General features: G+C 41.7%; 2 protein-coding genes across 3 annotated transcripts in view; one reads left to right on the forward strand and one right to left on the reverse strand.

Annotated features, from left to right (window-relative positions):
* LOC129818377 (collagen alpha-1(XXVI) chain-like) overlaps positions 1 to 11,050 on the forward strand; it is a 49,306-nt gene extending 38,256 nt beyond the window's left edge. Inside the window, exons 8-14 of the mRNA XM_055874208.1 lie at positions 6,873 to 6,956; positions 7,137 to 7,189; positions 7,323 to 7,385; positions 7,506 to 7,541; positions 7,647 to 7,691; positions 7,958 to 8,042; positions 8,254 to 11,050. Coding sequence (XP_055730183.1) covers positions 6,873 to 6,956; positions 7,137 to 7,189; positions 7,323 to 7,385; positions 7,506 to 7,541; positions 7,647 to 7,691; positions 7,958 to 8,042; positions 8,254 to 8,411 — 524 coding nt within the window. The 3' untranslated portion in view covers positions 8,412 to 11,050. The remainder of the gene's footprint in view (positions 1 to 6,872; positions 6,957 to 7,136; positions 7,190 to 7,322; positions 7,386 to 7,505; positions 7,542 to 7,646; positions 7,692 to 7,957; positions 8,043 to 8,253) is intronic.
* A 6,416-nt stretch (positions 11,051 to 17,466) lies between these two features.
* LOC129868816 (myosin regulatory light chain 2, ventricular/cardiac muscle isoform-like) lies at positions 17,467 to 25,738 on the reverse strand. Of its 2 annotated transcripts, none has more exons than XM_055943077.1 (6): positions 25,514 to 25,738; positions 21,189 to 21,354; positions 19,800 to 19,904; positions 19,508 to 19,586; positions 19,043 to 19,091; positions 17,467 to 18,347 (listed from the first exon to the last, which is right to left on the reverse strand). In XM_055943077.1, exons 1-6 carry the CDS (start codon positions 25,553 to 25,555, stop codon positions 18,243 to 18,245), a joined length of 546 nt encoding a protein of 181 aa, XP_055799052.1. In that variant the 5' UTR covers positions 25,556 to 25,738; the 3' UTR covers positions 17,467 to 18,242. The 2 variants fall into 2 exon arrangements, with proteins under 2 accessions (XP_055799052.1, XP_055799063.1); XM_055943088.1 differs by lacking the exon at positions 25,514 to 25,738 and adding an exon at positions 22,539 to 22,610.
* Positions 25,739 to 27,046: the final 1,308 nt, after the last annotated feature.

Consider the following 27,046-nt stretch of genomic DNA (forward strand, 5'->3'; position numbering starts at 1 on the left):
ATTTCAATGTCTGGGGTTATGCCTCGTAAGAATATTAACAACTGCGCCGTGTCACGTGCATCACTGCTCTCATCAAGGGCCAAGGAGAAAAAGGTGAAATCCTTTACCTTGTCTTTCAACTGCTGTTCCATATTCTCAGTGATGTCCTCAACATGCTGTGTCACTGTTGGTCTTGACAGGGAAACATTTTCAAACAGCTCTTTCTTGTCGGGGCAAAGTAGTGCTGCAGAGTCAATTAAACATTCTTTAATGAATTTGCCTTCAGCAAATGGCTTGATATGTTTAACAATTTTGTGGGGCAGTGCATAGCTAGCTCTTGCACTATCTGCAATGAACCTATCTTGCACTGACTCTTTGCACACTCACAAGACTATATATACAAACACACTATATACACACTCCCTCACACACACTACACTGACACTCTCACATAAAACCCACACACATTCACATAAACTACATATGCACCAGAGTATGTGAGCGGAGTTGAGCGGTTGGAAATCCCACTCCGTGGATCTGGCGCTCCACATCCTTTCCAACTGCTCTGCTAAAAACCGCTCCATGCTCACAGTGTAAAGACCGTCCTGGGAAGAAGTTGACCAAAACGCAGCGTGGTAAGTGTTCATGTTATAAATTGAATCAAAACTGAACACTAAACAAAATAACAACGAGGAAGAACGAAAACGAAACAGTTCTGTCAGGTAATACACACAAAACAGAAAACAACTACCCACAAACACAGGTGGGAAAAGGCTACCTAACTATGGTTCTCAATCAGAGACAACGATAGACAGCTGCCTCTGATTGAGAACCACACCCGGCCAAACACATCGAACTAGACAACATAGAACACAACATAGAATGCCCACCCCAACTCACGCCCTGACCAACCAAAATAGACATAAAAAGGATCTCTAAGGTCAGGGCGTGACACACAGGAAATAATTCCAAATGCACTCCATTCATTAAAATAACAATTTAACCAACAGCAATCTATTTTTGTGACTAACTGGACCTACCATTTGGTTTTGAAGTATTTAACTTCCCCTTTTACGGGATCATTTTCCTAAACAACCGCTGAATTGCAGGGCGCAAAATATTACTAAAAATATTTATAATCATGCAATCACAAGTGAAATATACCAAAACACAGCTTAGCTTGTTGTTAATCCACCTGTCGTGTCAGATTTTGAAAATATGCTGTACAGCGAAAGAAATCAAAGCCTTTGTGAGTGTATCAATCAATGCTAGAACAGTTAGCCTTATATTAGCTTGGTTAGCTTGGTCACGAAAGTCAGAAAAGCAATCAAATTAATCGCTTACCTTCGATAATCTTCGGATGTTTGCACTCACGAGACTCCCAGTTACACAACAAATGTTCTTCTTGTTTGATAAATATTACTTTTATAACAAATAAACGCCATTTGGGTTGCGCGTTATGTTCAGAAAACCAAAGCCTCGTTCCGTTCGACGAAAATTCCAAAAAGTATCCGTAATGGCCGTAGAAACATGTCAAATGTTTTTTATAATCAATCCTCAGGTTGTTTTTAACAAACATAATCGATAATATTTAAACCAGATGGTAACCTATTCAATAAGAGAGAAAAAGAAAATGGAGAGCTACCCTTCTCGCGCGCAGGAACTATTCAGAGGACACCTGACTAGTTTTGAAAAATCACGCTAATTTTTCAAAATAAAAGCCTGAAAGTATGTCTAAAGCCTGGTCACAGCCTGAGGAAGCCATTGGAAAATGAATCTGGTTGATAGCCCTTTAAATGGAAGAAAGACTGGCCAGGAAACACAGATAAAAAAATTCAAAAATAACTTCCGGGTTAGATTTTCTCAGGTTTTTGCCTGCAGAATCAGTTTTGTTATACTCACAGACAATATTTTGACCGTTTTGGAAACTTTGGAGTGTTTTCTATCCTAATCTGTAAATCATATGCATATTCTACCATCTGGACCTGAGAAATAGTCTGTTTACCTTGGGAACGTTATAAAAAATAAAATAAAAAATCTGACCCCTAGCGTCAAGAGGTTAAACAAAACCATATGGATTTTAATGAAAAGTAGTTGAATAAACATGAAAAGGTAAACGTAAGAGGCTCACGTAAGAAGCTCACAATCGGCTGCACAACCGATTGGCAAATTTACCTGAAATTGAGAAATCATGTGACTAAACTGAATAAAAAGAAGAAGAAACTACACTATGAAACAAAGGTAAATGACATAAAGAATGATAGTATAATGTTTTAGAGCACCTTTAATGAAATGTTGGGGGAAAAGGCAAACTCGGCTCCATTGAATCAGATGGCTCATTCATTACAAAACCGACTGATATTGCCAACTACTTTTTTTCTTTAGCAAGATTAGCAAACTTAGGCATGACATGCCAGCAAAAAACACTGACACTACACATCCAAGTATATTTGACCAAATTATGAAAGACAAGAATTGTCATTTTAAATTCTGTAAAGTGAGTGCGGAAGAGGTGAAAAAAATATTGTTGTCTATCAACAATGACAAGCCACTGGGGTCTGACAACTTGGGTGGAAAATTACTGAGGGTAATAGCAGATGATATTGCCACTCCTATTTGGCATATCTTCAATTTAAGCAGACTAGAAAGTGTGTTCCCTCAGGCCTGAAGGGAAGCAAAAGTTCTTCCGCTACCTAAGAATAGCAAAGTCCCCTTTACTGGCTCAAATAGCCGACCAATCAACCTGTTACCAACCCTTAGTAAACTTTTGGAAAAAATTGTGTTCGACCAGATACAATGCTATTTTACAGTAAACAAATTGACAACAGACTTTTAGCACGCTTATAGGGAAGGACATTCAACAAGCACAGCACTTACACAAATGACTGAGGATTGGCTGAGAGAAATTTATGATAAAAATATTGTGGGGGCTGTTTTGTTAGACTTCAGTGCAGCTTTTGACATTATCGATCACAGTTTGCTGCTGAAGAAATGTATGTGTTATGGCTTTACACCCCTTGCTATATTGCGAATAAAGAGTTACCTGTCTAATAGAACACAGAGGGTGTTCCTTAATGGAAACCTCTCCAACATAATCAAGGTGGAATCAGGAATTCCCCAGGGCAGCTGTCTAGACCCCTTACTTTTACCCCTTACGTACATAGACACACTGGCTTTGAGTAAAGCCAGTGTGTCTATGTACGTGGCTGAAATGACTGCAACACTTAACAAAGAGCTGCAGTTAGTTCAGAATGGGTGGCAAGAAATAAGTTAGTCCTAAATATTTCTAAAACTAAAAGCATTGTATTTGGGACAAATCATTCACTAAACCCTAAACCTCAACTAAATCTTGTAATAAATAATGTGGAAATTGAGCAAGTTGAGGTGACTAAACTGTTTGGAGTGACCCTGGCACTATCAACAAGGCAGATCCTACGGGCTCTAGTTTTGTCGCACCTGGACTACTGTTCAGTCGTGTGGTCAAATGCCACAAAGAGGGACTTAGGAAAATTGCAATTGGCTCAGAACAGGGCAGCACTGCTAGCCCTTAGATGTACACAGAGAGCAAACATGAATAATATGCATGTCAATCTCTGGCTAATCTCTGGAGCAGCAGGGACTGTGAAGCAACACAAACATAGGCACAGACACATGCATACAAACACACATGATAACATACGCACTACACACGTACACATGGATTTTGTGTTGTTGATATGTGGTACTGGAGTATGGGCCTGAGGGCACACACTTAGTGTGTTGTGAATTCTGTAATGAATGTATTTTAATATTTAAAAAAATTGTATAACTGCCTTAACTTTTCAGGACCCCAGGAAGAGTAGCTGCTGCCTTGGCACCAGATATTTGGGATCCATAATAAATGCAAATACAAATTTCAAATAGGCTACATGCATATAAACATTCTAAATAGGCCAAGAGCCAGACAGGGAGACTATTAGCTGCTGAAGATTAATTATTTAGGCTGTATTATTTCTATTATTTCAAGGCTATAGCCTACAAATAAATACATTGTGAAGCATTTGCGAGTGCAACACAATTGGCTAGTAGGGACATAAAGCGCTCAACATTTAAACATGGTGTTGTATTAAATCATTCTAGTCTGTAAATTGGGCATATAGGCTGTGCCTTACTTAGAATAAAATACTAATTAAACGAAAAACGACTTATTAGTGCCTTTTGAATTCATTTTCAGAAACTTGAGTTTGGCCAGTCTGTGGCTTCAGGCTCATGCAATGCAGCAGATAATATTGTATTTTTCTATAGATAGGCCTACAGGTTTTAGGCTAAATAACCCGATCAAAGCAGAAAGCTTCTTGAACGTGGGAATATGCCAGGCCTATTGGGCCAAAATCAAATATGGCCTATTGTATTGATAATAAAACAAAAATGAACGAAACATTTATGAGATCTGATTTTCAGTTTATAAATACTTCTCTACAATGACACACTTAGATTCCTACCCACCTCGTTCCTTTCTTTTAGCATGTGCATGTAGCAAGTACACCATCATACTTTCGGGAATATGTATCTTTTCAGATTCCACAATGACTCATTAGTGGGCACTACATCACCACACTCTCTCTCTTGCTTTAGGTCATCATCTTTGTAAGTCACCTTGATTTTGCACCTGTGTGATTTATCAGTTTTCTGACAATATTTAGCTAACTCCATGACAGTAGCTACAGCAAGGAGCTATAGCAGCACACAAGGAGACTACAAATGCATGCTGGGCCGGGCATGCCCTGAGCTCTTGAAGTGAGCGCTACTTGAGCGAATTTGGAGCCGGTGAGAAGTCGGACGCTCCAGCCACCCGGGATCTCGCTCCGCGCTCCAGTCAAATTGGGCACGCTCCGCTACGCTCACATACTCTGATACGCACACGCGCTCATAACACACAAGCATTCCAACACAACACACACATTTCCACACCCATCGTATGCTGCTGCTGCTCTGTTTTTTATTCTTATTATAATCTATCCTAATGCCTAGTCACTTTACCCAGCCTTTATGTAAATATCTACCTCAAATACCTCGTACACATTAATCTGGTTCTGGTACTCCCTGTATATAGCACCATTCTTGTGTATTTTATTCCTCCTGTGTTACTATTTGTGTATTATTATTATTATTATTAACTCTGCATAGTCGGGAAGAGCTCGTAAGCAAACATTTCACGGCGCATGTGACAAATACAATTTGATTTGAAGGGCAGTCAGCAGGTAATGATGTTTGAGTGTTAGAGGGGAAATGACCTAATGTGAAACAAAACACTCAGCATATGTATCCCTACAGTGTAATATTTTAACATGTATAGAGAAAATTCATGCTGTAAAATGTGGTAGATGACTCTGGCTGAACTATATGGATTGTAAAACTGTAAACTGTAGAAGTCTCTTGACCTCCATCTGAGGCTTTTCCTAGTTTTGACCAGCAGAGGGCAGCAGACTCCCACTCAAGATGTCTATGGAAAGCTGTATTTGATTACTGTGGTGGACTGGCTTTGTTTAAGTCTGGGCTCTGGCTTCAGTCTGCCTGCTGTAAGTCAGACCCAATTTGTAACCTGTCAGCACAGCAGCCTGATCTGGCAACCCCGGCCGTCTTGGAGCCAGAAATCTGCTCAATAAAACGGCAAGGCAAGATTTTCAAGTCAAACCTCAATGCTGCAGGGAGTTTGGGGTTAGGAGTAGTGTGTGTGTGTGTGTGTGTGTGTGTTCACTACATGAAGTAGTCTACGTCAGACAACTTGATGGAACACCAGAAAAATGACTTCCAGTGGGATTGCTCCAAAGGATATTGAAGTTTTCCACCTGTTTATCCCTCTCTGTGGTGGGATGCTGAACTAGTTAGTACCAGAGCTACTGCTCCCCACCTCAACCAATGACCATAGGGAGTGTGGCCCTACCCCACAGTACACCCACAGTGACAAGCAACCAAGACAGCCTATCATCTCCAATGTTTGAAAATAATTCACAACCCCCAAAAACACCAGAGCAATGTCAATAATGGAAATAGGCCCATGTCAGGCCCATGTCCATTAGCCCATGTCAGGTACATTTTAGCGGTCAGCTTTCTAAACATGTTATCATGGTCGAATTACCTGCCGGGGGTATGGATGTGGGTACGCAGACCCGCAAGCAATTGTGGCCGCTCATGATGAGTTGCCCATCCCTGCAGTACATTCATGTAGTATGTCTTTAGAGCAGGACTATTCAACCGGGGGTGCGGAGGAACTGCAGGGGGCGCTTAAATATATTTTGAAAATGTTTTGATGAATATCGCTAGCAACAACAGAATAAACACATTTTTAATGACATACCTATAGTAGAAAATAGGAGAATATCTTCTAAGGATGTCAACTTTATTTCTGAACTCCTAATGTTGACAAAATTACACTAATTTGAGCCAATTACACTCACTCACAATTACACTCACTGGAGTACTGGAGTATCTTTGAAAAAGCACCTACGAATAGGCTACAGGTGCGGCAAGTGCTGCTGACTGCTGGTAAGTTTCCTTGATATCATTTTGCCAACACATGGCTATCCTTTGTTTAACCTGCTAAACAGATGCTTTTAGCAAAAATGTGTTTGGAGATACCTTTCTAGCTAATAGGCTATGTTAGAGTTAACACTTCCTCTTCTAATTATAATGTAGGTAGGTCAAAATAATGAAAAACAATCTACCAAATCTATTCATTTTAAAATGTTGATTACTTCTCCTTGCCCTTATCATTCACCTGATGATAAGACAAGACGTGAAAAAACAACATTTTAATGTATGATGGGGATTCCTGGATCGTCGACGACCCCTGCTTTAGAGCACAGTGAGCACCTGTTGTACTTAAACCATGGCATTTTTTGTTTTGGGTACAGATGAAGAGGCTGGGCTCCCTTCACAGAATAACCAGAGAGATGTGACCGGTCCCCCAGGCCCCATCGGACCCCCTGGACCCCCAGGTAAAAAAACACTCACACCCCCGCTGGCATGGCCATGAAGCCATAATGCTAATAGTGTAATAATGTTATTAAGGGGAAATTAGAATACTACTTCGCCATATCAGCTAGCCACCTAGTGTGACCTTTAAGTGGATATTGGAAGAATACTTGGAAAACTATTTCCGTTTTCCAACTCCTCAGGCCGGTCTGGACCCACAGGGCCTGCTGGAAACCCAGGTACCCCAGGCAGAAACGTATGTACAGTATAACATTGGACTTTGATGTGCTTCCTGATGTACAACTTGATATATGTGCTTGTTACTCTCGGAAATCATGTATTGATGTCAACGGGAGATTAATTCAAGAAGTTCTATCTCTGTGTTCCAGGCTGGGTTTGGTCCCTCAGGCAAGCCTGGGGATCGCGGACCTAAAGGAGACACTGGTGAAATGGTGAGGCTTGGCAGAACTGCCTTTAAAGAGACCCCTTTCAATTCCACTCTGAAATGCTCTATGTACAGTCTATACATGACATGAGTCCACATCGTTCATTCAGCTTCTCTCTCCTCACAGGGACCCCCAGCACTCAGGGGAGAACATGGTCAGCCAGTGAGTACACAGTGAGAGTACAACATTTCTGCTCTTACACACATTAACATTTAGTTAATCTTTGCCAACCACCTGTGTTTTTTCCATTTGTGATGCTGTTTTTAGGGTGTACCAGGGCCAAAGGGTGAACCAGGAGATAGCCAGGCTGAGGTGACACTACACATTCCCTCTATATGATTTAAGAGTCCTCAGAGACACATCTGCCATACCTCACGCTTTTGAAAAAGCGGGCATAGTAGTAAGCCGGCATAGTAGTAGCACAGTAGTGGTATGCAGTAGGTATACAGTATATCATAATAGTACTGTGATAAATAAACAGACCTTAACATATAGTTCCCGTTGGAAGCTTAATTTGAACTTGATAGGTAAACTTGAACTTGAAGCTGAACTTGATATAGTGATGTGGTTCCGTCCAGGGGGAGGGGCTGCAGCAGCTGAGAGAGGCTCTGAAGATCCTGGCTGAGAGGGTTCTCATTCTGGAGCACATGATCGGCATTCACGGTGAGAGACACACCCTTACTCAGAGAACAACAGGGTTTCTATTTACAGGGTTGTTAGAGATTTATACTGTGTCCACTTCCAAGCAATCACTGTGTCTGTCAGTGATAAGTCATTTTCTACTGGATAGTCCTTGTTGTGAGCGTGAGATTAACTTGATCTCCCTCTGTCTCCATCCCCAATCCATTCCTCCCTCTCTTTGGTCATTTCTCAGAGAACCCACTAGAACCTGGTTCTGGCCTGGACATCCTATCAGACCTGGTGCCCATGTTTAAAAACAAAAGGGCGGGACCCAATACCCTGCTCCACTCTCTCGTCACGGGAGACCGGAAGCTGATTGGAGAGGAAAGAGTGAGGAGGGGGGACAATTAGATGGTCATGCCAATGGGTGTAGAGCATGGTTTGTATATGAACTGTGATTGTTTAAGAGACTGAGATGGACGTACCATGTGTTCTCTGGGCCAGAGTGTATGACCAGTCAATCCTCATGGAAGCACAGAATTCCATCAATCTGGGCTTTGGACGACCTAGCGTCTGCAAAATGACCCCTTCTCTTACTCAGATTCTTGAATTTGACCTGTTTATAATGTGTGTTTTTTACATTGACTTTTAGTACTGTTGTCATTATCGTAGTCATGTTATTCCAATGTAATTGTGTAACTTTGGTGCTGGCACTGGCCTCAACATGTGCATATTCTTAAAGTCTAGGTAGCAGATAATGGACCCTATCATATATTTATGTAGTTGGTGCTGTATATGAACTTAAATACATGGGTTCTAACTTGAAACATTATTTGTTAGTTTATAACTGTACAATTTATGCTCACCGCATATAAACTACACAAAGACTGCCGGGAAATGTACAGTTGAAGCCGGAGGTTTACATACACTTAGGTTAGAGTCATTAAAACTAATTTTTCAACCACTCCACAAATTTCTTGTTAACAAACTATAGTTTTGGCAAGTTGGTTAGGACATCTACTTTGTGCATGACACAAGTCATTTTTCCAACAATTGACAGATTATTTCACTATCACAATTCCAGTGGGTCAGAAGTTTACAGAAGTTGACTGTGCCTTTAAACAGCATGGAAAATTCCAGAAAATGATGTCATGGCTTCAGAAGCTTATGATAGGCTATATGATATAATTTGAGTCAATTGGAGGTGTACCTGTGGATGTATTTCAAGGCCTACCTTCAAACTCAGTGCCTCTTTGCTTGACATCATGGGAAAATCAAGAGAAATCAGCCAAGACCTCAGGAAAAAAAATGTAGACCTCCACAAGTCTGGTTCATCCTTGGGAGCAATTTCCAAACGGCTGAAGGTACCACGTTCATCTGTACAAACAATAATATGCAAGTATAAACACCATGGGACCATGCAGCCATCATACCACTCAGGAAGGAGACGCGTTCTGTCTCCTAGAGATGAACGTACTCTGGTGGGAAAGTGCAAATCAATCCCAGAACAACAGCAAAGGACCTTGTGAAGATGCTGGAGGAAACAGGTACAAAAGTATCTTTATCCACAGTAAAATGAGTCCTATATGGACATAACCTGAAAGGCCGCTCAGCAAGGAAGAAGCCACTGCTCCAAAACCGCCATAAAAAAGTGACACTATGGTTTGCAACTGCACATGGGGACAAATATTGTACTTTTTGGAGAAATGTCCTCTGGTCTGATGTAACAAAAATAGAACTGTTTGGCGATAATGACCATCGTTATGTTAGGAGGAAAAAGGGGGAGGCTTGCAAGCCGAAGAACATCATCCCAACCGTGAAGCACGGGGGTGGCAGCATCAGGTTGTGGGGGTGCTTTGCTGTAGGAGGGACTGCTGCACATCACAAAATAGATGGCATCATGAGAAAGAAAAATTATGTGGATATATTGAAGCAACATCTCAAGAAATCAGTCAGGAAGTTAAAGCTTGGTCGTGAATGGATCTTCCAAATGGACAATGACCCCAAGCATACTTCCAAAGTTGTGGCAAAATTGCTTAAGGACAACAAAGTCAAGGAATTGGAGTTGCCATCACAAAGTGCTGACCTCAATCCTATAGAAAATGTGTGGGCAGAACTGAAAAAGCGTGTGTGAGCAAGGAAGCCTACAAACCTGACTCAGTTACACCAGCTCTGTCAAGAGGAATGGCCAAAATTCACCCAACTTATTGTGGGAAGCTTGTGGAAGGCTACCCGAAACGTTTGACCCAAGTTAAACAATTTAAAGGCAATGCTACCAAATACTAATTGAGTGAAAGTGAATTTCTGACCGACTGGGAATGTGATGAAAGAAATAAAAGCTGAAATAAATCATTATCTATACTATTATTCTGACATTTCACATGCTTAAAATAAAGTGGTGATCCTAACTGACCTAAGACAGGGAATTTTACTAGTATTAAGTGCCAGGAATTGTGAAAAACAGTTTAAATGTATTTGGCTAAGGTGTATGTAAACTTCCGACTTCAACTGTTATGACTCACATGCTGGAGGAACATATTGTCTGTAGTCTACTGTACATGATGGAAGAACATATTGTCTGTAGTCTACTGTACATGATGGAGGAACATATTGTCTGTACTCTACTGTACATGATGGAGGAACATATTGTCTGTAGTCTACTGTACATGATGGAAGAACATATTGTCTGTAGTCTACTGTACATGATGGAGGAACATATTGTCTGTAGTCTACTGTACATGATGGAGGAACATATTGTCTGTAGTCTACTGTAGAGGAACATATTGTCTGTAGTCTACTGTAGAGGAACATATTGTCTGTAGTCTACTGTAGAGGAACATATTGTCTGTAGTCTACTGTACATGATGGAGGAACATATTGTCTGTAGTCTACTGTAGAGGAACATATTGTCTGTAGTCTACTCTACATGGTAAGCTGTAAGTGGCACTTGACTTTTTAATATGGAAAACGGCTGTGAGGATTTTTCTACAATATTCACAACATAATGACACAATTACAATCTTTATAGAATAAAAATCTAATTTCATCAATTACATGTGGAAATACGTATTTGAGGGAACATCAGCAAGCCAGCAGCAGAAAGTGAATTCAATAACACTTAATTTTAAGGGGTCCTTATTACAATGTTATTACACTGTAATAACTATTGAAATTAACTATAACAATTCATAGTTACACTGTAATAAAAACATGTAACTGGTGGTAATTGCTTAAATAAAGGTTTGTTAACTGACTTGCCTAGTTAAATAAAGGTTAAGAACAAATTTTATTTTATATGACAGCCTACCCCGGCCAAACCCTCCCCTAACCTGGACAACGCTGGGCCAATTGTGCACCGCCCCATGGGACTCCCGACCACGGTCGGTTGTGATACAGCCCAGGATCAAACCAGGGTCTGTAGTGAACCAGGGTCAAACCAGTGCTACAGCCTCTAGCACTGAGATACAGTGCCTTAGACCGCTGCGCCACTCGGGAGCCTTAAAATCATTTAAAGTTGTTAAGTCATTTAACGGTGCATTTGACAATGGGTCAAAAAAACTGATACGTTAATAAAAAGTTATGGTTAAAATTGTGATATAGTCATTCGTGCTTGTCAAATTTGTATTTATTAGGGATCCCCATTAGCTGTTGCCATGGCAGCAGCTACTCTTCCTGGGGTCCAAACACATTAAGGCACTTACATTACACATAAAACAAAAGATAAAACAATACATCATATAACATTATTACACCACTACATATCTACAGTACAAAATGTATAATACCACCATACAACAAAATTACAATGTACATGTGTGTAGAGAGCGTGTGCTACCTGTGTGTATGTGTGTTTGTCTCTTCACAGTCCCCGCTGTTCCATAAGATGTTTTTTTTATATCTGTTTTTTAAATCTGATTCTACTGCTTGCATCAGTTAACTGATGTGGAATAGAGTTCCATGTAGTCATGGCTCTATGTAGTACTGTGCGCCTCCCATAGTCTGTTCTAGGGATATATACTGTAACGACCCTGGGTTTATAAACGCGGATATCGACTCTGCAGCTTGAGCATGCTTTTGGGGCACAGTCGATAGCTCGCTGGACTTTGGGCTAGAAGGTCGAGGGTTCGAGGCCTGTTCCCTGCCTGTTTCATTACAATACAAACACATTTAAATGCAGCTAGTTTGCTGTCTTTCCAACTTCAGTTCGAAGTGATTGTGTTGGCTAGACAGATCCTCTGAACAACACTGTCCTGACGAGAGAGCACATTTTCTTTGCCAGGCGAAATCGGGCATCATTAGCTCATTGTTATGGATATATCAAAATAAATGTCAATAGAAAACAGCTTTTAACAAACGTACAGCTACTTTGCTGTTATTCGGGCTGCACTGTTTTGACGTGACTGTAAGTTAGTCGTAGTTGGCTAGCTAGCAAGCAAGGTGGGATAAGAATGTTGGCAGCAAGTATGGCAATGGAACATTTAGAACGAACAACTGGGTCGCATCCATAGATACAGAAGAAAAAGACTGGGTCATGTCTCTGGCAACCGAACTGAAAGAACCAACAACAAGCCGGCTTGGGTAGCTACCCTAGATTTGTGTCGGGACTATATCTTGTGGAAAGATGAAATATTATGGATAAATTAATCAAAATAATTTTAATGAAAATGTAAATCATTATTTGTCTCGAGCGTAACACCCGTGCCAATATATCCTCAAACACCAGCTTTTATTTTGAAGGCGAACCACCGATTCCACTGTTGCTCACACTAATGTTGTTCACGACACACGTCTAGTTGACTACACTAAAGTTACTAGCATAGTCTGTTCTGAACTTGGGGACTGTGAAGAGATCTATGGTGGCATGTCTTGTGGGGTATGCATGGGTGCCCGAGCTATGTACTAGTAGTTTTTGAATTTTGATAAATTCTTACACCAATAAGATCGGCAACAACATTTTCTCAGTTTCCCTTTTGTAATTCCTACTTGGAGGGTCATTCAAGTAAAACTTCACAGTCGAACCTAGGAATTTCCGATAACTCTGATAGTACATGAACGTGGCATTAGTATGTGTGATCGCCAACAGAAAGGTCTGGGTTTCCAGTCCCCATACCCATTCCCGACCACTGCGGAGTAGGTGTCATAGCCTACTATGTCCGTGCTATGTGCAGTCAACTAGTAACCTACAATTAGTGTTTGTGAAGTAGCCTAAGTATGGTGTTTATTATTAAGGTTCTGGTTGTCTGAGATACCAACCAGTATATAACAATTAAGATAACTATAGAATTGAGAAACTAAAGTACATAAAGTAACAATAAAATCAATGCAAAAAATGTAATATCAAATTATCATGTTTGGTTGCATTGAGACTAATGAGTCTTATCTAGACACAACATTATTTCCAAGGAGCAGTTCCCATCTTTTTCACATAGTCTACATATGTCTGCAGTTTTATTTTATGGGTGATCTTTTCCATTAAATAAATGTTTTTCAATCTACCACTCTACTCTTCTGCAGTAGGAATGTCTTCATTTAACCAATGCGCCGTAATACATTTATTTGCTGCAGACAAGAGGATATTCAACAGGTAGGCATTTTGAAACTGTACAGGGATTACTGGCACTCTTTGGGTTCTTTGCCTGGGAATATTTAAATAAGTTTTTTACGTTATAAATATTTTTTAATCAATATCAATAGTGTTTTCTATGCTTGATTTCACTTAATATTTTAGGATATTGATTAGCTAATTGGAGTATGAAAACCTCTGTTGGCCAACCAAAACCCTTGCGGGTAACGTTTCCCACATAGTAACTTAGGATCAGCTTTCTCCCCAAATCAAATCAATACAACTAAGTACTGTACATAGGCATTTTCAACCCAATATCATGCAGAGGGGAGGTTACAGGGGCTGCAGGGGAGGTTACTTTCTGGGCTTTTCCAGGCAGTTTGAATGTATATTCTCCTGTGCGAGCAGGATCTTCGTATTTTGACCTGCAACTCAGATGCGCATCCGTAGCCACAGTCTATCAGACTATGGACTGTGGCTACGGAGGACACGGGTACATGTACAGTATCCCTACCAGCCACACGGGCAGCTGAAGACTTTTCAATTACATCACATTTCTGTCATAGCTGAAAGGCTTCTCTCCAATCAGAATCCAACTCACAGCCTAGAGTTGTGTCAAACTCAACATGGACTAGTTGTCTGGATCTGCTGATGATGTTCATTCCAAGGAGACCTGGTACTGTAGTATGGGACTGCTGATGATCACTGACCACCAGGAAGCCACACTCAGGTAAAGTTGTCCCCATGGTCTCTAAGTCTAACTCAAGGTAACCTATGTAAGGGATGTCCAACCCGTTAGCTACAGTTATCTTAAGCCATCCTGCTGTTGAAAGCATGTCTTCATCTTCCCCTAATAAGTGTTCTCTGAAGAATGACTCATGGATAGTGCTGACTTCGCTACCGGTATCCAGCAAACAGTTTGCAGTAGATCCTCATCTCACCCATACTGCACTGGGAGAAATGTCATATCAACAGATAAGTTACAATAAAAAAATGAAACAACACAACACCCTGAAGCTTTACACAAATTATAATGTAATTCTGATAATTACTTCAAATAACGTTATCATCAACTCCAAAACGTGGATCTGAGAGCACTGGTATTCAGCTAGGAATAAGTTAACATCCTTATTGTCACGACTTCGACCGAGGCAGGCTCTCCTTCCCGTTCGGGTGGCGTTCGGCGGTCGTCGTCACCGGCCTATTAGCTGCCACTGATCCTTTTCTCCCCCTCCCTATGTGTTTATTGGGTGCACCTGTTTTGTATGAGGGTGTAATTAGTGGGGCTTATTAGTCAGCCGGCCCGCACGTTTCTTTGTGCGGGATTGTTTGTTAGTAAGTAGTGGTGTTTGTTTCGTGCATCGTGTTTGCTGGACTGTGTTCGTTTCCCCCCCGTGTCTGGGGTTGTTTATGGAGTACACCCAGTGGGTTAGTAGGGTGGCCTAGTTTCTCCATGTTCATTAAAGAACATTTGTTATTGCACCTGCTGTTTCCTGCGCTTGACTTCACACTCCGACACCCAGGACTTACACTTATGTCAAACTGAAAGTATCAACAGGCTAACATGACCATCTGGAATAAATAATACAAAACAAACTCGTATACACTGCAGATGATGCAAAATATGATATATTCCGGTACAAGAGTAAGATAAAAAGTATTATTTACCCAAAGTATCATTGGACCCACATTGGATTTCAATAGCTCTCTAGTGTAATTGCTTGCTCTCACTCTTACACACTGCACATGCGCAATCCCATAACTGCTTGCACACCTTATTTAGGATCTCTTAAAGGGACAGTGCCATCTAGTGGATATAAATGAGTACAGCTATGCAGTTTTACCACCTGGCTACAAATGGACATTAGACCGGTAGAAATCTGTCCTTTGGTCTGATGATTCCAAATTTGAAATTATTGGTTCCAACCGCTGTGTCTATGATGGTGAAATGGATGAGTGAATGGATGATGGTAAGTGAATGGTTCCCACCGTGAAGCATGGAGGAGGATGTATGAGAGTGTGGGCTGCTTTGCTTGTGACACTGTCTGTGATTTATTTAGAATTCAAGGCACACTTAACCAGCATGGCTACCACAGCTTTCTGCAGCAATACGCCATCCCATCAGGTTTGCGCTTAGTGGGACAATCATTTGTTTTTCAACACAACAATGACTCAACACACCTCCTGGCTGTGTAAGGGCTATTTGACCAAGAAGGAGAGTGATGTAGTGCTGTATCAGATGACCTGACCTCCACAATCACCCGACTTAAACCCAATTGAGATGGTTTGGGATGAGTTGGGCCACAGAGTGAAGGGTAAAGCAGCCAGCAAGTGCTCAGCATATGTAGGAACTCCTTCAAGGCTGTTGGAAAAGCATTCCAGGTAAAGCTGGTTGAGAGAATGCCAAGAGTGTGCAAAGCTGTCTTCAAGGCAAAGGGTGGCTACTTTGATGAATCTGTTTAACACTTTTTTGGTTACTACATGATTCCATATGTGTTATTTCATCGTTTTGATGGCTTCCCTATTATTCTACAATGTTGAAAATAGTAAGAATAAAGAAAAACCCTTGAATGAGTAGGTGTGTCCAAACGTTTGACTGGTATTGTATATCTTTTTTTTGCTAAACAGCCCCACCTGCCCTGAGTGGTCGGCACTGCTCCTGTTAAAGGATGGAAACCGTAGGGTGTACCAAGTGTACAAGGAGTTTCATGGAGATAGTTTAGCCAGTGGGTTGAATATATAACAGTTGTTTTTGTATTCAGTAAAAATATCATGACCGCTTTTGAATAATATATGTACTTTATTTTTTTACACGGTTTGTGAAGATTTGATTTCTTTTTTTAATGGTTGGAATTTGATTTGCACACAACAGTGGAAAAATTTGTTTTCTTTAGGTTTTATGTTTATGGTAATTCTTTATCCGAAGCAGTAGGTGATCTTGTATCTGCCACTGTTGCATATCCTTGTCGCTATCTAGAACTTAAAATGGTTCTTTGGCTGTCCCCATAGGACAACCCTTTGAAGAACCCTTTTGGGTTCCATGAAGAACCCTTTCCACAGAGGGTTCTACCTGAAACAAAACGGGTTCTGTCTGGATCTAAAAAGGGTTATCCTATGGGGTTCTTCTAAGAGTGCAGTCCTGTGTCAACAAGTAGGCGGATGAAGCAGGTGAAACAGTTGAATAGCCAACTGTAAAATAAAGTGTGACCTATTGCTCTTACTTTTATCACCATATTTTCTCTCTTTCTTTCAGTCTGGAGTTATTATAAGTTCACATTTTTACATTACATAATGGTTTTTCTGCACCTGTTGAAAACCTATTAAACCTATTTAACCAAATGTATAAATAGATTTAATAGAATGAACCCCCGTTAGACTGTTGGCTGCTCTCATATGACCATTGCTATATTAAGTGTGGAGTCCTTGCCAACTCCTTTGCAGAGCGTGTACCCAGTTTATTATTGCAGCTCAACTGTCGTGTCCTTCCCTCTAGAGCATATGTCTCTGACCATATCCTGACTCATTACATTCGTTTTTTTTTTCAATCTTTGTGGTGAGGTTCCAAGTGGTAAACAGTTCAGTTTTACAGTATCTTCCCTTTTTTTTAATTAAGTATACCTTTTTTGGGGGGTGGGGGCGGGGGGTTGGCACAGTATTTTGAAAAGATGTTAACTATAATTTTGACTCATTGGGATTTTTCTGTCTGTTTTTTTGCTGCACCATTGATATGGCTCTACTGTTCAGATTGCAATCAATGTATTGAAAAGTGTAAATATTGAATTCTAAATGTAGCCTATTTTGCGACACATCAATGAGCCCTATTTTTTAGTAGATGTAAATGATATAACATCCTGTTATCAAGGCACAAGGCAAGACCCAAATGCAGACACAGGAGGCAGATGGTTGGAGTCTTACAATGTTTATTAATCCAAAGGGGTAGGCAAGAGAATGATCGTGCACAGGTAAAAACCAGATCAGAGTCCAGGAGGTACAGAGTGGTCGACGCTGGTCGACTTGGAAACATACAAGACGAACTGGCATTGACAGACTGGAAACACAGGTATAAATACACTGGGGAAAACAAGTGACACCTGGATGGGGTGGAGACAATAACGAGGACAGGTGAAACAGATCAGGGTGTGACACCTGTCTTTTGTTGATCTTCGGCAGAACTTGTGATATTTCACATGCACAATGCAACGTATTCTGGCTCGCTGCTTGTCCTATCTGAGTCTCAAATTCCTAGTAATTTTCTGTAAATACTGTGATGTATTGTAACACAATAGACAAATGGGACAGAGGCTGAATCTGAATATAGACTTATCAGTCACCAAACTCCTATGTGTATCCCTATTAGCGCTCTTCTTCTTGCACTTAACCTCTGTGAAGCCCAGCGACTTGAGGGTGTCTGAAATATGCTTAAGGCTATTCCCATCTCACATACAAGACATTGTTGAGCATTACCTCTGATCCCAGTCAACTCTTCACTTTCAACACAGTCATCTTGGAGTTCAAATGACACAATGCTTCGTTCACACACCAAAGTCCTTTTTATTCGTTTTTTATTGTGGGGAAATTGAGATGTGGAAAAGGAAACGGGTCATGTGTACAGGGCGATGATGTGTAGTGGGCAGTCCAAGGTGATTGGTTGGGTGATTGAGAGCTCGTGATTGGGTCATTTACTCCGCCTCCTTATCCTCTCCGTGTGTGATAACGTAGCACAGGTTCTTGTAGTCTAGATTCCCGGCGACGTCCAGGGGGAAATTTGTGAACATGTCTTCAACCTGGAAAGGTGAAGCACACAACGGTCATGCAATGTCGTGGGTTGAAAAACTGATTGGTAACTGTTTTCACCTTATGCTAATAATACATTAACCTAGCCTTTTAGCACTCCAAGCTGAACTTGGTGTGTATCGTTAGTTGAAATAAAAGTGAACACACATGCATCTCAAGTCACGATGTGGCCTTCTTTGAATAAGCCGAGATGAGACCGAAATATCTACTCATGGTTGTGCTTTATGCTATGAAAACGAACCATGATACACACTCATTCAAAATGAATGCAAGTTATTTCTGTGAGTACATCAATATGCTTTTAAGAAAGGAATGCCATTGTCTTATAGGGTCTCATATCAGTACTGCGTAAGCTCACTGGAAGTATATAGGCCTCCTGTATATAGTTAGAAGGGGACAGTGCTCTGGATGGGGGCTCTGATCAGATTCACTGTCTTTGTGATGTAATACAGGATCACTTTTGTGAGGACCAGATGGTCTGAGGGAAACGTTTGTTCCATAGCTTTACTGGGCCCTGATGGGGCTCAGGGTCAGCGATAAGTGGGTTAGAGGTATAGTCTATGAAATGGACTTGTGTGATGGATGGGACTCTGACAGGAAATGAGGTATAAGTCAACCAGTGAAAGTTGACTGATTCCAAACACAAATCCCACTGAGCCTCAGAAACTTGGGAGAAGGACATTACCTCAGCTTCGGTGAACTTGTCCGCCTGAGACATGATGTAATATTTGATACTGGAAAGGAAAATGATGACTTGTTAGGTACAGTACATCAACCGTGACAGTGAGTTCTTTTCTCAGAGTTGGCTCCAAGAAGTTACACTTTTTTCGTTAATTATTTCCTAAAAGTCACAAGAAAAGGTCAAATTGTTCTACAAGAATCTATAAAACTACTGAAACTATTATTGATGGGTATTATCAGCAACCATAAAAGAGGTTCAATAGATTCGAATTTAGTAATTTTTAAAAAGCAAATCTAATGTTTTATCTATTACTGTACTAGTTATTGACTTCTTGAATAATTCCTAAAGCGACTAATTAGAGCATTTTAGGAATTTGATCATTACTAACTGTACCGCATACACATTAGGGGATAGAGCGACAGCTACTGTTGTAATGTTTGACAGTATTAGAATGAATAAAGTCCTTACTCCTCTCCCTTGAGGACTCCCTGTCCCTCGGGGTCGAAGATCTTGAAGGCATTAATAATGGTCTCCTCGGGGTCAGTACCTGAGAGAGGACACTTTTTTCAGACATACAGCTGGTCTGTCTAAACAGTGCACCGTGAAAAAATATCACTGAGGAAAATAGTAATTTGCCTCATGTCAGTCTGAATATGTGATTGTTATAAGCAATAGCTAGTCATAATATTTCAGTTTACATGTGATGAACCATATATGACATGTGCAAGCCTTTGTGGGCCATACAGTGGTGTCGCCTGACCTTTCAACTTCTCGCCAAACATGGAGAGGAAGATGGTGAAGTTGATGGGTCCAGGGGCCATCTTTAGCATCTCGTCCAGCTCATCATTACCCACGTTAAGACGGCCTGCAGAGACACACAGGACAGGAAGAGATAGAGGTCAGAGGTCAGTGGGACCACTCACGTGACCAGGTGGGAAAGTACAGCAGCACCAGAGCCATGTATTATTTATAGAGTTGGGCCAACTTTTAGAATGTTGAATATTGTTCTAATGCTGAACATTCAGTTACATAGCATCAGAGTCATATATATAGAGAGTTTGGCCAGGTTTTAGAACGGCTGCCATGTTAACACCTTTATTCTCGAAATGTTGGTGATGTAACAATAGGATAAGAGCGCCTCTGACAATTCCCTATGGAATGACCGACTGTAAATAATCAAAACAGAGCAGCGAATTTAACAGGCTATTTATTGATTAACTTTCAGAATCATGTGTATCCAAGTCTGTACTGTGTTGTGGACTTCTGGTGTCAACAAATTGCATATATGGTATCACTGGACATCTTCATAGGTTTTGCAAACCTTCAGAAATAAACAGCAGAATGCAGAAGTGTCAATTATTACTTAGCAACGGCTATGGAGGAGAAAGTGGCACTCTCTGAACATTTATGTGATGTTAATTGGGTGCTAACATGGCTGCCATATAATTTGAAGTGTCATGTAAATGGTTCATAATGCTCATTATAGACATTATATTCCCCAGGTAATGTTAATGAGGTGCTAACATGGCTGCCATAGAATGTTGGGTCATGTACAGTACCAGTCAAAAGTTTGGACACACCTACTCAGGGTCTTTCTTTATTTTGACTATTTTCTACATTGTAGAATAATAGTGAAGACATCAAAACTATGAAATAACACATATGGAATCATGTAGTAACCAAAAAAGTGTTAAACAAATCAAAATATATTTTATATTTGAGATTTTCAAAGTAGCCCCCCTTTGCCTTGATGACAGCTTTGCACACTCTTGGCATTCTCTCAACCAGCTTCACCTGGAATGCTTTTCCAACAGTCTTGAAGGAGTTCCCACATATGCTGAGCATTTGTTGGCTTGTGTCCAAGCGTTTGACTGGTACTGTAAGTGCATCATATTGTAGAAACCTTAATGGGCCAACTCTCTAAATACATGACTCTGAGCAGCACAGGTGTTGTGGTCAGAGATTGTTGTTTGGATCAGTCATTCTCAATATAAATGTTTGTGTTTTGTGGAAGCAATCATGACACTCATTGGAGATATCTGGAGGACAGAGGGAGGGGTAACTTCTTGTCCAAGGAAGATAACTTCACCACCAATTGTATACTGCAAAGGGCCGTTCTCCAGAGGAGTAAGCATTAGCCTTAGCTCACCCAGTGCACAGAATGTGTCCCTCAGGTCGTTCTTGTCAATGAAACCGTCTCTGTTCTGGTCCATGATGGTGAAAGCCTCCTTGAACTCCTGGATCTGGGCTTGCTCAAACATGGAGAACACATTGGAGCTGGCCTCTGCTGCCTTCTTCTTTGCCTTTTTGGGTGCCTGAGATACACAGGGAAATGGCTATTACTTTGAGGTTATGATGAATAACAACAGCGTACATACATTTCAATAAAGTTTGCATACATTGACTTTGATTTTGAATTATTTGACAGTATCATGATATTATATGACTGTTATAAACTGGGCGGTTCGAGCCCTGAATGCTGATTGGCTGACCGCCGTGGTATATCAGACCGTATAGCCCAGGTATGACAAAACATTTATTTTTTACTGCTCTAATCACATTGGTAACCGGTTTATAAAAGCAATAAGGCACCTCAGGGGTTTGTGGTATATGGCCAATATGCCACACCTAAAGGCTGTGTCCAGGCACTCCGCGTTGCATCGTGCATTAGAACAGCCCTTAGCCGTGGTATATTGGCCATATACCACACCCCCTTGGGCCTTATTGCTTAATTATATTCCATAAGTTATAATAATGAATAATAAGTAAGACTAATGACATAAATTACATTTACTGGGTTTTGCTCATTTCAAATGCATAACCAAAACTATGAACATCTAACATTGAACTACAGAGCACAGCATGCGGTCACAAAACTACATGACTATTAATATCTCTGATTAAACGTTTAACTTTTAGAGCATGCAAGCTTTCAATATTGAAGAGCCACAGTTCACAAATGTTTACAACACTGTAGTAGAGGTCAAGCGTTGCAATCAACAGAGTCGGGCACCCCAAAAAATGATTAACTATTTGAATGGCGTTCCTGCTCTTTACATTGATTGGATACATTGTGGAGATGGTTAGGGCATATTATTATTAGGTCCTACTTTTATCAGACCTAATAATCACAGTTATTACTAACCTTCCAAGATATTCTTTCTTCTTATCATTCAAACATGTTTGGTATGCAATCAAGCTCCCCCATCACTACAGTTTGGGATTTTAATTACGATTGGCAAGAAATTTACTCCGTTAATTTACCATTCCGCACAGCTGTTATCAAATATACAAGAGTGCTCGCTCCTTGATTACCTCACTAAATTGAATCTTAATAAATGCATTTAAAAACATCAACACCTGTCTACTTCTGAAGTAAGCTTAGCTTCTCCAAGAACTCTAAGCATCCTATACACCATGAAAGTGAGACACTTAGTTAACCCCAAGGTGAAGACGAAGACAAGTAGAGAGCAGAGAGTGAGGGAGGTGTCATTCTTACCATTATGTCAGGAGCTTCTCAGTTGTTCACTTACGCTTGAGAGGACACTAAAAAATGACCCTGGTCACTTATATAGCGACACACTTGGCTCCTCTGCCCACCTGCTCTATGTTTAGACAATGGGGGAACGTCACCCAAGGCATGCCAGCCATATAGAGGACTAACACCCACTGCCCCCAGCCCCCCATTATAATTGACCCATGCAGGGGTGCTGTGGCTCTGAACTGTTTATGTGACACCTTATTTTAGGAGCAGGGGCCACGGTCAGACAGTCAAATCCGGCCCCTATCCTCGAGGAGGGGACGGTGTGAGTTGTGCGTATGTGTCAATGCCTCAGACTTCACAGATCCTGTAGTTAGGCTGGGTGCGACACCGCGTCTCAGCCCGCCAGATTACCACGGTAATGAATTGATGCCCTTGTCTATTTTGCGGTGGAAGGACACGCTTTGAACAGCTCTTGTGTGGCTTTTCATTAATAGGAGTGTTGGACACCATGGAATGGCTAAGGTCACTGAGGTCACCGGGCTTTGTTGATCACTTAACCATTGTATTGTCTCACATTTAAACGTTATAATCAACCCCTAAGATATTTCTTTAGGTAGGTGAACAATTCATTTAGCAATCACTACAGAGATGAATACAGGAAATAACATTGACGCATTGATGTCAGCTGCACTCTCAACATAGCTCACTATTGTCAACCAATTCAGTTGTGCTCACTGCTCAACATTTGTGTTTGAAACAGTATTTTGGGACCAAAGTATGTCATTATTGGCAGCTTATAGATGTCTGGGTTGTATAAGCCAAACACCAGATTCTTGATAGAAACATAAGCCCTTCAAATTGAACACTCAAGCAAGAAAATAGCTCCTATTTACCTCAGTTGTACAGATATGAACCACTGTTGTGCTGGCGGCACTTTATGTTTGTGTGGAAAACAGGTGACCATTGTTCTGTCAGACGGCAGTAACTCATCTCCACAGCTAAGCAACCTTGGAGAGAGGCCTGTTTTAGCTGAGTGATAGGTTGTGTGTGTGGTTGTGTGTGTGTGTGTGTGTTTGTGTGTGTGTGTGGGGGGGGGTGCGTGCGTGCGTGTACAGTAAAATAAAACGTTCTGGTATGGGAGAATGGGCTTGGGGAGACTGTGGAGAATGTCCTATTTGCTGTGGTCCCTGGCACGCCCTTGCGTGAACCAAAAGGGTGAAGATATTTTCCCCCAGAGGACCACTGGGGGGTTGTGTCCATGTTGGGTGCTGCTCCAAGCAGAGGTAGCGGAGAGGAGTCAAGGTCTCCAGGGGCAACAAGGCCATGGGCACTGCATTCCTCTAATAACACAGGTGGCTTGGGCTCCTTCCTGGCATGTGACGGACGCATAAAACTGGCCAGCGGGGCGCCTCCCGGGTGGCGCAGTGGTCTAAGGCACTGCATCGTGCCACCAGAGACTCTGGGTTCGAGCCCAGGCTCTGTCGCAGCCGGCCGCGACCGGGAGGGCCATGGGGCGACGCACAATTGGCCTAGCGTCGGGTTAGGGAGGGTTTGGCCGGTAGGGATATCCTTGTCTCATCGCTCACTAACAACTCCTGTGGCGGGCCGGGCGCAGTGCACGCTGACCAGGTCTCTAGGTGAACAGTGTTTCCTCCGACACATTGGTGCGGCTGACTTCCGGGTTGGATGCGTGCTGTGTTAAGAAGCAGTGTGGCTTGGTTGGGTTGTGTTTCGGAGGACGCATGGCTCTCGACCTTCGTCTCTCCCAAGCCCGTATGGGAGTTGTAGCGATGAGCCAAGACAGTAACTACTAACAATTGGATACCACGAAATTGGGTAGAAAAAGGGGGTAAATAAATAAAATAAAAATAAAAATACATTTAAAAAAACTGGCCAGCGCTTTGAATCACTTCATTATTCTTGCACCCTCAAGGCCCTCCCCCATTAGCACCCAGCCCTGTCAATCACTGTATTCACATAATCTGTGTAGCCAACTGGACCACAGTACCAGGCATGTCAATCACTTCAATAATTATCCCATTACTTTTTCAAGCATCTCTCAAGTTAGTATTTAGTCTTGTGCGAGTATGCTCACCTTTGAGTGTAGGCCCTATTATTAAACCTTTCCCAGTAAATGTTTTGAGTGTGTTGGCTAATCCCCTGACAGGGGTAAAGGTCAAGGATCCATCTGATCCACCTGCAGCTCTCTGTTGTCAAAGGGCTTTGGCCAGCTGAATTTATTATAGGCTACTCTATCAGTCAGCTTTATGGCGCCCCCTGGTGATTAAACTGCAGTAGGTAACTATTAAATTGACAACAAGCTCGTACTGTACAGACAGACACCCTATACTTAATTGCCCCCTTAACACTTGTGGAGATCTGAGAGGATTTGATAAGAGTAAGCAATATGGAATAACCTCTGCCAAGAAGGGCAAGCTTGAAAAATTACAAAAGGTGAATGAAAAGGAGAACTCCTAGATTCTGCAGAGATAATGCAAGATAAGGCAAAGGTACAGTACTGTACATTAACAAAGCTTTTTTGGAGGGTAAAAATATGTTTATGACTATGTATGCTGTAAGTGGTTTAGTTATATTTACCTCAGCTAAATTGTATTTTCACATGATTGTCAGTAGATGGCAACGTATTCCCAGAGAAAGGCAATGGTCATGCTTGATACCATCTCAATTTAGAGTGAAACTAGACATAACCAGGTAGAGTGGATGAACCTCCATTTTAGATGTTAATCCATTCCCCGTGTTTACATATTTAGGTAGTAAGTACCTGATTATCTTGTAAAACAATTACAGCTATTTACCCCACAGAAAAAGAAAAACAAAGTCTGTCTGATTTATAGTAATGAAAAATGATATGACATTAATAAGCTATCAATTTATTCCAATGATGAACCTGTACTTGTACCAATAATAGCACTATAATATGATTCAGATTCCATCTACACACAAACACTCCCACAGAGAAGCACACAAACCTCGCTGGGTGGCTTTCCCCTCGCCCTCCCAATTCCATTCATTTCCGATGTCTTCTAAAAGGCTAGCATTTCCTTAATTAAAATTTAATCCAGAATGCCGTCTCCTTAAAACGAGGACTAGCCTCCAGAGGAGTCTTATTTGATTAAAAAAAGACGAGGAGGAGAAGTCCTGGGTAGATCTGCGTGTGGGGGAGACGGCCCTAATTGGGCTCCCATGGGGGCCTTGCCTGATAGAGGGAGAGAGAGAGGGGGGGGGGGGGGGGGGGGGTAGTGGTAGCACCAGGCTCTGGTGGATTAGGAAAACAAATTGCCAGTGGGGAGGAAGGCGCTGGGATGAGCACTCCCTGAGCCCCTCGCTGAGGAGAGGGGTGGAGCATAGAGCCGCAGGAGTCTTCTGGGGCCCTCCTCAACTCCCAATGCCCTCCTCAGCACCGCACTTCACTGCACTGCACGCCTGGACTACTGTCTGCTACAGCTCCCTCTGCTGCACTCGCCCTCTCTTCCCCTGTATGATTTCCGCTCTCTTCTTTCCCCTTTCTCTCTTCCTCTTTCCTCATGTGTGAGCTATACTTCTGCTCCCTCTCTTCCTCTCCCTTCTGAGTTATACTTCCACACGGCACCTCTCTCCCTCTTTCCTCTTACTGTTCCTGGGTTACACTGCTTCCTCTGTTCCCCCTCTCCCCCCTGTCTTCCTCCCTTACCCTGCACACTTGTATGAATGTTTGTGTGTGTGTGTGTGTGTGTGTGTGTGTGTGTGTGTGTGTGTGACTGTCTGACAGTCATACGAGGGAGCCCAGCCAGGGGAGATGGGGACAGGAAAACGTCTCCTTCTTAGTTCCCTCATGGCCTGTGTTCATTCAGCATGTCACAGCTATTGTTATGTTCCATTGGCACAGCAATGCTTTGTTTGAATTAGCCCATGGCACAATTTCTATATTTTTATGTCTACAGTTTCAGTACATAATGTACTGTCATTTTGAATAGGAATTCAATTTGAAAAAATTTGATGTGTGCATGCTACTATTAATACCCCTTTGAGTGATATTCACTGCTGTACATCCTCCTCTATATGTTAAGCCAACGTTAATACCATTCTTCACCGCAGCACACCGCATTGGCAGGTTGATTAACTGTAATTTTCCATTTTAATTGGGGAATCCCAAACATAATTAATCATCAGAATGCTCCCCACCCCCACATCTTTCTCCTTCTCTCCTCTCTCTCTCTCTCTCTCTCTCTCTCTCTCTCTCTCTCGCTCTCTCTCTCTCTCTCTCTCTCTATTTCTTTGTTTTGTGACAGGGGACGTTGGGGAACGCTCCTCCATCAAGTTTGCCCATCCATGTCTGTTCAGTTCCCATCTTCCCCTGCGCAAACACAATCGTCACACCAATGGGCCTCCTTGTTAAGTCAAAGATAGCTCCCGGAGCTAAAAGAGAGAAAAAGAGGAGCTAGCTGGTCCCTGCGATACTGACGCACTCACACGCATGATTACCTTTAAATGGACTGCCCTGGTGAGGCCAGGACTGATGGCGC

Source organism: Salvelinus fontinalis, chromosome 2 (genome assembly GCF_029448725.1).
Source record: "Salvelinus fontinalis isolate EN_2023a chromosome 2, ASM2944872v1, whole genome shotgun sequence".
Classification (NCBI taxonomy): Eukaryota; Metazoa; Chordata; class Actinopteri; order Salmoniformes; family Salmonidae; genus Salvelinus; species Salvelinus fontinalis.